The sequence below is a fragment of the Mus musculus genome, chromosome 5 (genome assembly GCF_000001635.26).
Source record: "Mus musculus strain C57BL/6J chromosome 5, GRCm38.p6 C57BL/6J".
In the NCBI taxonomy this organism is placed as follows: domain Eukaryota; kingdom Metazoa; phylum Chordata; class Mammalia; order Rodentia; family Muridae; genus Mus; species Mus musculus.
Genome location: NC_000071.6, coordinates 32,887,316 through 32,900,156, shown reverse-complemented (window position 1 = coordinate 32,900,156; position 12,841 = coordinate 32,887,316). Strand labels below are relative to the sequence as shown.

Sequence of the window (12,841 nt, the reverse complement as noted above, 5' to 3'; positions counted from 1 at the left end):
GAGAGCCTGAGTTGGATTCCCTGCACTGATGGAGAAGCCAGGAAATGGCTGTGTATATCTGCAACCCTAGTGGTGGGGAACAACAGACAGATAGATCCCTGAGCTCAAAGGCCAGCCCACTCAGCAAACTCCAGGTTAAGTGAAAGATGCCCTGTCTCAAAAGATGAGGTGAAAGAAGTCAAGGAAGACACTCAACATTGACCTCTGGCTTACACATGCACATTCACACACAAATACACATATATACCCTGACATACATAGATAAAGTTATTTTAGCACACAATTAAGAAGCTATAAAAAGCATCAGATAACCAAAAAACAAAACAAAACAAAAAAACAAAAAACAAAAGCCAGGTGTGGTGGCGCACGCCTTTAATCCCAGCACTTGGGAGGCAGAGGCAGGCGAATTTCTGAGCTCGAGACCAGCCTGGTCTACACAGTGAGTTCCAGGACAGCCAGGGCTAAACAGAAAAACCCTGTCTCGAAAAACCAAAAAAAAAAAAAAAACCCCCAAAAACAAAAAAGCATCAGATAAGTGAACAATATTAGAGTCATGGATAATTATGTTAAATGACATTATGATTATATATAAAATTACCTTATTTGCATAGAATAAAATAGTATAAGATCTATAATTTAAGATAAAATCTAGCCAAAAGCAGGAAAAGCAAATATGACAAGATATTAACTGCAAATGCAGACACTTAACATCCAAGGTTCTTATATTACCTACTTACATAGCATTAGTTTTGAAGGCTAAGATATTTTAAAATTAAAAAAAAAAAATCTTGAAGCTGTAATGGCTCACACCTACAGTCCTAGCACTGTGGAAGCAGAAACAAGGAATGCTACAAGTTCAAGACTCGCTGGGTCTATACAGTGACTTCCAGACGAAGCAAAGCTAAATAGTTAGACATTGTCCAAAAAAGCAGAAAATAAAAAATAAAAATTCTGAACACAATGTATTAATTCTGTATCCTATAATTTTAAAAGTACAAGAACTGAAAATTGATGAAGTCTGAAAAAGTTCTTTAAGTTGGGAAGAAATAACCAAAAAATAAGTCAAAGACACAGCAAAGCATTAGAACATACTTGTAAAAGTCCTCATAGAATCTCCCTTTGTGATCCTCTTGAATTGAAGCTCGGTTTATTTCAGGAAATTCATCTGAAATAAAGAAAATTCACTATATAAATCCTATTAAGAAGAGATTTTTACAATGCTGTTGGATTACTCTTTTGCCTTGAAGATCTGGTATCATCAAAAAATAAGCCAGGAGTGGTGACACATGCCTTTAATCCCAGCTCTTGTGAGGCAGAAACAGGCAGATCTCTATGAGTTTGTGGCCAGCCTGGTCTACATAGTGAGTTCTAGGATAGCCAAGGCTATACAGTGAGACTCTGCCTTTAAGAAACAAAACAACACAAAACAGTAAGTAAATAAATAAGTAAATATCATTGTGGGATCCTACTATGTGGGATTTTTAGATTGTATCATAGCCCAGCCATCTTACATACATCAAGATGCATTATCCTCCTTTTTACTTGTTCCCCCTAGCAAAGCTGGGAAAGACGAGTACAAAAGCAAGACAAAAATAAGATGACGGTGAGGACCCCAACATAAAATAACTGAAAGAAGGTGGTATGAAGGGCGTGTGCTGGCACTCCAGCTACTCAGAAGCCTCGGATAGCAGTTCAGGGCTAGCCTAAAAATGTAACAAGACCCTGTCTATGAAACATTTTAAATTTAGCAGAAGTAATGGTGCACACCTTTGAGCCCAGCACTTGGAAGAGAGGAAAGAATATCTGTGTTAGCTTGACATCAGCCTGGTTACATAGTGAGTTCTGGAATATAGTGAGAGCCTATCTCATGAGAAAATCAAAACAATAAAAATCAAGTAAACAGGCAGGCAGACAGACAGATAAAATTTGGACTGTGTAACAAGAATATATTGTATTTTAAAAATCTATCTTCTATGGGCTGGAGAGATGGCTCAGTGGTTAAGAGTACTGACTGCTCTTCCAGAGGTCCTGTGTTCAATTCCCAGCAACCACATGGTGACTCACAACCATCTGTAATGGGATCTGATGCCCTCTTCTGGTGTGTCTGAAGACAGCAACAGTGCACTCATACATAAAATAAATCTTTTTAAAAAAACCTTCAATTTAAAAAATTATATATATATATATGAATGAGAAAAAATTACTCACCAATAGATTTTGCATCATAGAAAGTTCTGGAAAACAGGACCACAGTCACTTCATGACTACAGTTCTTCTCCTAGGCAGGAACACATAAAAAGTGGATACAAGTTTACTTCATTTACTTCACTATGAAACAACCTGTTCATACTAAGAGGCTCAGTGGCTGCGCAGCACTGGACAACTTCATGGGACTGCAGGAAGCACTAGTGAAAGAGACACATGCTGCATGCTGTCAGAAGACCTGCTGTAATTCTTGCTCTTAAGCTTACCACTGCTTGATTTCAGGTAAGTTACTTAAAGTTCCAAGGATGTGAAAATGCTTGGAAAGCTACAATTAAGAAAGGCTCCAATCCTTCATTTGACATAAACATAAACATAAACATAAATTCGTCAAGTGAACATTAGAACTTGATTATATCTCTACCCACTTTTAATTCATCAGAACTACAGTTTAGGGAAAAAGAATAGTGGCCACAGTAGTAGTTTTAAGGACCAAAGATACTCCTATAAATCACAGGATGAGAACTGGAAGCTGTTAGAGAGGAATACGGAAGCTAGTAAGAATGACTTCCATGAAGTCTTAGGATCACAACAGGGTGCTTACTGGTGGATATGAAACGTGGCTGTCTACCGAGTCAACAAGTGTAGTCTCAGCTCCTGACAGGCTCAACCTGTATCTCTGTGGTCTGGGTATTTTAGACAAGGATAACAAAGTCCATTATAGAGAGGAAAGAATACTCTATACAGCAGATGTCCTGAGACAACTAAATATTTATATGGAAAAGAATGAGTCTAAATGGGCCAGTGGTGGAATATGCTCAAATTCCAGCACTTAGGGGTAGAGGCACATAGAATATCTGTGAGTTCAAGGCCATCCTGGTCTACAAAGCTAGTTCCAGGACAGCCAGGGCTACCAAGAAAAAGTCTTTCTTGAAAAATCAGAAAAAGGGGCTAGAGAGATGGCTCAGCAGTTAAGAGCACTGACTGCTCTTCCAGAGGTCCTGAGTTCAATTCCCAACAACCTCATGGTGGCTCTCGACCATCTGTGATGTCATCTAATGCCCTCTTCAGGTGAGTCTGAAAAAAACTACAGTGTACTTATATACATAAAATAAATAAATAAATCTTAAAAAAAAAAAAAAAGAAAATCAAGAAAAATAAAACAACAATGAATTTGGACTCTACTTCATATCATACATGGAAGTCAGCTAAATACCTAAATATCAGGGCTAATACCCTAAACTCTTCAAAGTTTGACTGTCTGTCTGTATGTCTGTCTATCTATGACCACATAGTTTAAACTGGGCTTGCCTCGTCCTCTGAATGTTGGGATTATGCCCCAAGTGTTAGAGTTACATCTCAAATGTTGGAATTACATGTGTGCACCTCCATGCCCAGAGTTATTTTGTGTGCACTGGTCTTTTGCCTGCATGTGTATATATGAGGGTGCCAGATGCCTTGGAATTAGAGTTGTAGGCAGTTATCCACATCCATATTGGCGCTGAGTCATTGCTCCAGCTCCAGCAGTGATTTCTTCTGACATCAAAAGCACAACTGATTGCAAAAACAGGTAAGTAGAAGCTAGGGGAGCCAGGAGGTGGGGGCACATGCTTGCAACCCCAATGCTGGGGCAGCTGGGATGGGAGCTCCCTGAGGCTCCCTGGCCAGCCAACCCAGCATACTTAAGAAGACCCAAAACCAAGGTAGATAATACCCAAGGAACAAGACCAAAGGTTGACCAATAGCCCACAGACACAACTAAAACGTTAAAATAGAAAAAGAATGACAAAAGAAAAGCACACACACAATCCCAGTTCTTGTTAAGGCAGGAGGATCAAAAGTTCAAGGTCATCACTGGCTGGCTACTCAGCGTGTCAGAGGCTAGCCTTGGCGACAGGAAAACTGTCTCAAAAATTAAAAACTAAAAAAATTAAAATAATTAATAGCTGAAAAAAATTAAATGTAGTGAGTGATATCCACCCAGAAGATTAGAGACTGTAGAAAGAACCATACCTTCCATTTAGTAAACAGGTCGGCGAGGAAACCGTTCACAGCTTTCTCAAAGTACAGATCCCCTGAAAGGAAGCAGTGAGGAGGTGGTCAATGAACAGGACCAAAGGCAAAGGAATGGGCTCTGCTAAAGTACAAAGTCACTAGATGTGGTGCACACACCAATAATCTCAGCACCGGAGGCAGAGGCAGGTGGCTATCTGTGTGCTCTATATAGCAAGTTCCAGCCAGAGCTACAAGGCCTTGCCTCAAAACAAAACAAACAAATAACAAAACAAACAAACAAAAAGCAAGGAAAAAGTGTAAAGTACAAAAATGTAGGAGGAGCTACTTAAATACACTAGACACTCTATTGGCTGTCTTCAAATCTATCAAGCCAAGTTCAGTTATGGAGGTTAGGTGCTTCCTTAGTACAGAAAACACAGGACTCTACTTTCTCATCATTACGTAATCTCATAATTATAGTGTCGGCTTCAAGGCAAAACCCACATTTTTAAAGAGGCAGACGACAGGCTGATATATTGTATATTTAAAAAAAGAGAACAACCTAAATTCCAAATATGACACTTCTTATAGTTGTGCTTAAGGTGTATTAGAAGATAATTTGCATGGCCACTGAGATACCTCAATGGGTAAAAACACCTGCTGCCAAAGCTAATGACCTGTGTTTGATTCCCAGAAGCCCGAGGAGAAAGAAAACTAACTCCGGAAAATTGTACATACACACACACACACACACACACACACACCACATTCTCTTTCTCTCTCTCTCTCTCTAAGTAATAAAAGTTTAAAGAAATTATTTGATGAGCCCTAGGCATTCATTAATTGTTGTTTATAGGTCCTTCTACCCATAAATATCCTTGCTGGGGCTGGTGAGATGGCTCAGTGAGTAAGAGCACCCGACTGCTCTTCCAAAGGTCCAGAGTTCAAATCCCAGCAACCACATGGTGGCTCACAACCATCCTTAACGAGATCTGACTCCCTCTTCTGGAGTGGCTGAAGACAGCTACAATGTACTTACATATAATAAATAAATAAATCTTAAAAAAATATCCTTGCTGATTCAGAGCAAGAATTAATTTGCATTAATCTGAACTGTACAAATCATGACACTGGTGAAGTAGACACAGGATCTGTAATTTTTAGCATTCTGTGATCATTATGTCATAATTCAAATACCATGATACAAACTTGTTTTTTTCCTGTGGATTAAAGTAAACTAAATGGGGCTGGAGAGATGGCTCAGTGGTTAAGAGCACTGACTACTCTTCCAGAGGTCCTGGTTCAATTCCCTGCAACTACATGATGGCTCACAACCATCTGTAAAGGAATCCAATGCCCTCTTCTGGTGTGTCTGAAGAGAGCAACATTGTACTCATATACTTAAAATAAATATATAGATTTTTGTCTTGTTTTGTTTTGTTTTCCGAGACAGGGTTTCTCTGTGTAGCCCTGGCTGTCCTTGAACTCAGAAATTCGCCTGCCTCTGCCTCCCAAGTGCTGGGATTAAAGGCATGTACCTCCAACGTGTACACCCGGCTATATATAGATCTTTAAAAAAAAAAAAGGAAGAAAGTAAGTAAGTAAACTAAATAAAAAACACCAAGTTGAGAGTTGTAGTGTATGCCTGCACTCAGGAGGCTGGGAAAGAAGTTTATGAATCTGAAGACAGCCTGGGTAATAGAGCAAGGTCCTGTGAGCAGACAGAAAGAAATTACTGCTACCTAAGCATCCCAGAGCAGGTTTTTCTTTCATTTTTTATTGCATTCCTTAAATTCACATTCTGCTTCTGAGTGTCTCTCCATTATCTACACAGTTTATATAAATAAAATAGAGGAACTGGCAAGATGGCTCTGTGGGTACCAGCATTTGCTGCTCAGGACTGATGACAAAGTTTGATCTATGTAAAGTTGTCCACTGCCCTTTAAGTGGGTATGTGGGATGTATGCATGCACGTACTCACAAAATATTAATAAAACAGAGTACTGTGCATGGTAGTATATGCTTGAAATTACAACACTTGGGAGGCAGGATAATCAGAAATCACAGGGTCTCACTATCTAGCTCTGAAAGGAGTTTGCTATGTAGACTAGGCTGGCCTTGAACTCACAGAAATCTGAATGCCTCTTGACTCCCGAAGGTTGGGATTTGAGGCATGCACCACCACACCTGGCCTGTTATCTGTTTGGTAGACTGCTTGCTAAGTTTGTACAGAGCCCTGGGTTCAGTCTCTAGCACAGCACACACTGGGCACAGAGGTGAGTGCCTTGGATCTCAGCACTTGGGTGACAGGAGACTGGGAAGTTCAAGGCCATCCTCAGCTATATGAGACCTTATCTCCAGAAACAAACAGCAGCAAAAAGAATAATAAAAAATAATAGTAAAAAGGACAGAACTGAAAGGTTTGGCAAGAAAGCACAACGCATCTTTAGAGACTACCAAGAGTTCTTCCCAGTGCCAGTTACAATGAGTACTTAGGAAACAGTACCATAAATATCAAAATCCCACATTTCACAGCTCATCTGAATAAATATGTAAACCATAGCCGACGTAGAACGGAACACCACCTGTAACAAATAAAAACATAATTGCATTAAAAAGCAAATGATTTGTATACAGTTTTAGTTCTACAGGACGAACAGGGTCTCAAAGTCTGTCGTGACGGTAATGGTAACATATTTAACTACAATTATTCATTAGTATTTAGAGAAAGAAAGAATGTGAATGTAAATGTGTGCATTTGCTTGTGTGTGTGTGTGTGTGTGTGTGTGTGTGTGTGTACACGTGGAGAGCAGAGAAAAACTCGCTGGAGTTAGTTCCCTCCTCCCACTTGTGTGGGGACTGAACTGTAGATCCATCAGGCTTTGTGGTTAGCACCTTTACTCGCTGAGCAATCTCACCAGCCCAACATAATTATACACCTAAGAATACCAGTTTTTATGGTCTTTTTTATTATTTTTATTATTATTATTATTATTCAAGGTTCACTCCATGAAATAAACCCCACACCTGACACTGCTAAAATGGCCAAGAAGCTTATACTACATATGTATGCCATGGGCTTAGGGGAAAAAAACTAAAGGAACATGGAAATAAAATGGCTTTTGATGACATACTGCTAAAATCAGAGATCACAGCCTCACTTTGCCCTCATCAGAGAGGGTTTTTCTTGCAGTAGATAGGAATTAACAGAGACCTACAACTAGACAATGGGCAAAGAGTGAGAGACTGGAGCAGTCTTAAGTGGAATGCCTTCATCAAACCTCTCCCCTCAGGGATCTATTATGAAGAAATGGAAAGACTGTAAGATGCAGAGGTGGTAGATGACTCTAAGGAAACAGTGTCTTCCAGATACAGCAGGACTTATGCACATATGAACTCACAGAGATCAAGGCAGTACTCATAAGACCTGCAAAAGGCCTGACAGGTTCAAGCAAGATGTGGTCCCAGAACTGAAGGGTGAAAGAGGATACAGGCTCCCATCCCTAACCAATAAGCTAGTTACAATTGATATCTGTAGGCAAAGGGAAAATCAGTTTTCGCCAATGGAATGTCTCTTGGTAAATCAACCATATTCCAGGGCATGCTCCAAACACAAAACAAATTCCACGGTTTTGTTGGTGCTTTTGTTTTGTTTTGGCGGTTTTTTGTTTGTTTGTTTGTTTGTTTTGGTCTATTGATTTTTTTCATTGTTTTAATTTTTTATGTTTATTTTAATGAAAGAGAAAATGAAGTCAGTTGGATAGGGAAGTAGGGATTGAGGGAGAGAGAAAAACATGATCAAAATATATAAAAATTTTAACAATAAATAAGAAGAACAGAGCAAACTCTGATGTGGTGTTTTATGTCTGTAATCCTGTAAATCAGAAAAATGAGGCAGGAATACAGTCAGTCAAGCCAACCTGGGCTAAAGAGCAAAATCCTGTGTTGAAAAGCAAACAAAATATATACTCAGTAAAAAATATATACTCAGTGTTTTTTTAACTAAAAGAATTTTTCAAACAATGGAGGAATTCTCTTAATTGTGAAGTGGCACAACTAAAAGCAAACTTTACTCACTCATTTTTCTTTCTGGCTGATAGAATGCCCAGTTGGTAGCAAGGCTGCCTACCTTTCACAAAACTCTCTGATCTACTATACCAAATACACTGGGTGTATGGCACATGCTTACAATCTCAGCACTTGTAAGGTGGACACAGGACGGTTGGTAGTTGAAGGTAATCCTTAGGTACAGAGAGTTCAAGGCCAGCCTGGGCTACATGAAACACTACTTCAAAAAATCAGGAGCTAGAGAGATAGCTTAGTAGTCAAGAGAGCTGGATGCTCTTATAGATGACCCAGGGTGGTTGATTTCTCAGCACCCACAAGCACCCACACTGAGGCCCACAACTGTCTTTAACTCCAGTTCTAGGGGATCCAAAGACCTTTTCTGGACTCCATGGGCACCAGGTATGTTTGGTACACACATATATATGTGGCAAGCAAAAACTCATACACAAGAAATAAATACTGTAGCTGGGCAGTGGTGGCGCACACCTTTAATACCAGTACTTGGGGAGGCAGAGGCAGGTGGATTTCTGAGTTCAAGGCCAGCCTGGTCTACAGAGTGAGTTCCAGGACAGCCAGGGCTATACAGAGAAACCCTGCCTCGAAAAATAAATAAATAAATAGATAGATAAATACTCTATAAAAACAAAAAAGTTATTTAATCTTACTCTGAGCTTTGTATCATAAGAAGCAAGGTTGGATCCCTAACCTCTTGGAGTTTTACAGCACTTGGATAAGGACTGGTAAAGTACTGCAATACTTTCAAGAAGATTCACAAGAAACGTAATAGAAAGGGCAGCAGCTCTACCAAAGAAAGTCACAGAAACCTCAAGAACTTGAACAAGACTTGGCGAATGAGCCTAATAAATTATAATTGACATTGTACATTCCCTTCAAGCAGAAGTTTAAGTGGTATTTTGGCTCTATGTGCTTACCACCAATGTTATTCAGTCATTCACTGCTACCTCTGAAGGACTCTGGTGAAAAAGCCGAATGTAAATCTCTTTTTCAGTTCACTAGAGACTACTCCTTAAAGATGATTCACTTGGGCTGGAGAGATGGCTCAAAAGTTAAGAGCACTGACTGTTCTCCTGAAGGTCCTGAGTTCAAATCCCAGAAACCACATGGTGGCTCACAACCACCCATGATGAGATCTGACGCCCTCTTCTGGAGTGTCTGAAGACAACTACAGTGTACTTATGTATAATAAATAAATATATATTAAAAAAAAAGGACTATTCACTCTGAAGAATTCCTGTACCTGATAAATCTCCCTTCACCCACCCCCACCCCAGTTTTTCAAGAAACAGTGTTTCTTGAAACCCATGACTATGCTGGTCATGAACTCAGAGATCCACCTTCCTCTGCCTCTGGGATTAAAGGTGTGTGGGACCACTGCTAGACTTTTATTCTCTTTTAAACACAGAAATACAGTGTCTAGGGAAAAAACACTTTTGAAAGTGTTAACTTTGATCATCTGGTGATTTCTAGGTATTAGTATCAAGAATTTTGTGCATAGCAGGTGTGTGTATGTGTGTGACTGTTGACTATGTGTGTTGTGTTGTGTGTTGTAAGAATTCAGAGAGGTCAAAGGAGCAAGTCACTGTCCTGCTGTCACTCTGTGCCTTACTCCCTTTACACAGGGCCTGTCATTAAACCTAGAGCCTGACTGCAGCCAGTAAGCTCCACTGTCACCCTAGCTGCCCCTCCTAATACTGCTCCAGTAAAATCATGTGTGACCATGTCTACTATTTTAAAAAACCTGGGTGCTAGGGATTTGAACTCAGGTTCTCAAGTTAACACAGCAAATGAGAGAGAGCCAGCACCCCAGCCCTGTTTGTTTTCCTTTGTTAGTAGACAGGTTCTCACTATGAAACACAGGCCAGTCTGGACCTCAGCCTCCTGAGTGCTGTATTAAAAGATCCTGACAGAATAGGAAAGGTCACAGAAGCCCTGAAATTGGCAAATAGATTCCACTGTTAGCAGAACTAGCTTCACTGATTTAGAAACATAGAGGTGCACAATGCTCTGGCCACTCCTTGAACCTGTGTGTCTGCCAATGTTTTGACCGTTCCTTGAACCCAGGTGTGTGCCCACTGCTGCACCTCACTGCCAGGTGTTTGTGATATTGGTTGCTGGGAAACAGTCAGAAAATCTCCCCAGCAACCACAGCTGGGCCAATCTGGAGTTGCTACACCTGCACCAGACTCCTTCCTTATACCACTCCCATACCTATTTCTTGAGAATAGACATTGTTTAGATCTGGAAATCCCCTACTCCCCCTTCTCCCCCCCTCGCCCCCCCCCCCCGAGGGCCTATAAAAACTGAGACCCCTTTCCCCTCGTGGTCGACTCCTCTACCCCTGCGTGGGATATGAGTCGTCCCCAGAGTTCTGGCTTTCCCCGAATAAAGCCTCGTGTGGTTTGCATCAAGCTTGGTCTCTCATGAGTTCTTGGGTGTCCGCTATTGTCCTGAGGCCTGAGCAAGGGGCTCCTCTCAGTCTTTCAGTACTTACAGGTACCACTAAGGCCAGTTCCTTTATGTAGTGTTAGGAATTTAACCTAGGACTTCAGGCATGCCAAACAAGTGTGAGATCCCTGAGCTACATGTTAACTTTTTTCTAAGACATGATTTTACTACACAGCAACAGTTGGCTTTGAAATTGTAATCCTGCTAAATTCTTCTGAAATGCTCGGATTACAGGCATGTGCTATCATACCTGGCTTACATTTTAAAATCATGGCATATTTTTTAGAAAGAAAGAAAAATATTTATAGTTTTTATACAATCCTGGAAATCACTTTGTAAACCAGGCTGACCTTGAGCTCACAGAAATCCACCTGCCTCTACCTCCCAAGTGCTGGGATTACACATGAGCCACTGCCACCACCACCTCCAGGTTCTCCTATTCCTCTTCCTCCTCCTCTTCCTTCTCCTCCACCACTCCTACCACCCACCACCCCTGGGCTCTATACTTAAACTTTTTTTTTTAGAAAGCTATCTTTGGGGGCTAAAGATGTAGTTCAATGGTATATGCTTAGCATGTGCAAGTCCCTGGGCTCCCCCAGAAAGGCAAATAAGACACCCTTTAAGGCAAAATTATTCTAAACACAGAAGTAGGTCAGTCCTTCAACTACTGATTCTCCTTTCTGCTGCCTTCAATTCCCAAGTTTTCAGACTAAGAGTGTCCACTAGCCAGGTGTCATGGCACACACCTTTAATCCCAGCACCCAGGGGGCAGAGGAAGGCCTGTTCTGTGAATTCAAAGCCAGATTGATCTACACAGTGAGTTCCAGATAGCCTGAACTGCATAGCGAGACCCTGTCTCAAAATACAACGATAACAACAAAAGTGCACTGCTATGTCCATTTTCCCTTTTAAAATTTACACTTAGGATATTTATGTGATGGAAAACCAGGCATATGCTGTGGTTATGAAGTTACCTAAAGCAAGAGGGCTGGCTGTGATGTGGCTAATGTGTTACCATGGGTTTGACTGCATCACTGAAAAGGGGAATGACCAAAATACACACGTGTATCAGTGCTGGGGTAAGAATCTTAAATTCTGTGCATCTAGGTCTGAGAGGTCCGTGAGGGGGAGAGGATGAGTGTAGTCAAGTTTAAATGGTGTAGCACACACACTGGTGCTCAGGTAGAGGTCAGAGAATAACCTTGCACACTGAGGAAGGTTTTTTTCAGGCAATCTGCCTGAGGAGCTTCTGAAGGGTCTCCTCTCCACTTCCCATCTCCCCTGTAGGAACATGCGAGGATACCGACGCTTGGCGTCACTCCATCTGACTTTCAGGATCTGAGCTCTGATCATTAGGCTCACACAGCCAGTGCTTTTACCTACTGAGCCAATTCTGTAGCTAGTAAATTTTATAATACTAATATCTTTCTATTTTTTCCCCCTTTTAATTCTGGGGACTGAATCCAGGGTCTTGTCATACTGGGTAACTACTCTACCACTAAGGTTCAGCCCCAACCCAATAGTGCTAATTTCTTTTCATATACAGGTATCTTGTTCTCTAAGCTAGGGTGGTAGTAATAGCTATCATTTCAACTTTCTAGAGGTAAAGATATAATTGAGAGTTCATGACCAACCTGGACTATACATCAATAGCCCCTGGCTTTAAAGAAAAAAATTGTTTATTCTATTTTTAACCAAGGTCATCTTCTCAGCTTGCTTGCTTTTCTTCTTTCTTTCCTTCCTTTCTTTCTTTCTTTTGGTTTTTCAAGACAGGGTTTCTTGGTGTAGCCTGGCTGTTCTGGAACTTGCTCTGTAAATTGACTGGGCTGGGCTGGCTGAACTCTAACTCAGAGATTTGTCTGGCTCTGTGCTGGAATTCAAGATGTGTGGCACATGCATGGCTTTTCCTCAGTTTCTTAAGTCATTTGGAATATAGGTACATGCCTATTGCATAGGGTCACTTTATGAATACTTATACTTGGGAAAATCCATTCAACAAACACTTGAAATTACTAAGTGCAGGAACTGTACCAGATGTCTCACTCTGTGGCCCAGACTGAAACTGATTACATGGCCTGGAATGGCTTCTAACTCATAGTAATCCTTCTGT

At 40.8% G+C, this 12,841-nt stretch overlaps 1 protein-coding gene across 23 annotated transcripts in view; it reads right to left on the bottom strand.

Moving 5' to 3' along the window:
• Depdc5 (DEP domain containing 5) overlaps positions 1–12,841 on the bottom strand; it is a 130,588-nt gene that overhangs the window by 94,077 nt on the left and 23,670 nt on the right. For all 23 annotated transcript variants that reach the window (XM_006503983.4, XM_006503980.3, XM_030254553.1 and 20 more), the window contains 4 exons: positions 6,704–6,782; positions 4,216–4,277; positions 2,209–2,278; positions 1,093–1,165 (listed from right to left, as the gene is read on the bottom strand). In XM_006503983.4, the coding sequence (XP_006504046.1) occupies positions 1,093–1,165; positions 2,209–2,278; positions 4,216–4,277; positions 6,704–6,782 (284 nt within the window). The remainder of the gene's footprint in view (positions 1–1,092; positions 1,166–2,208; positions 2,279–4,215; positions 4,278–6,703; positions 6,783–12,841) is intronic.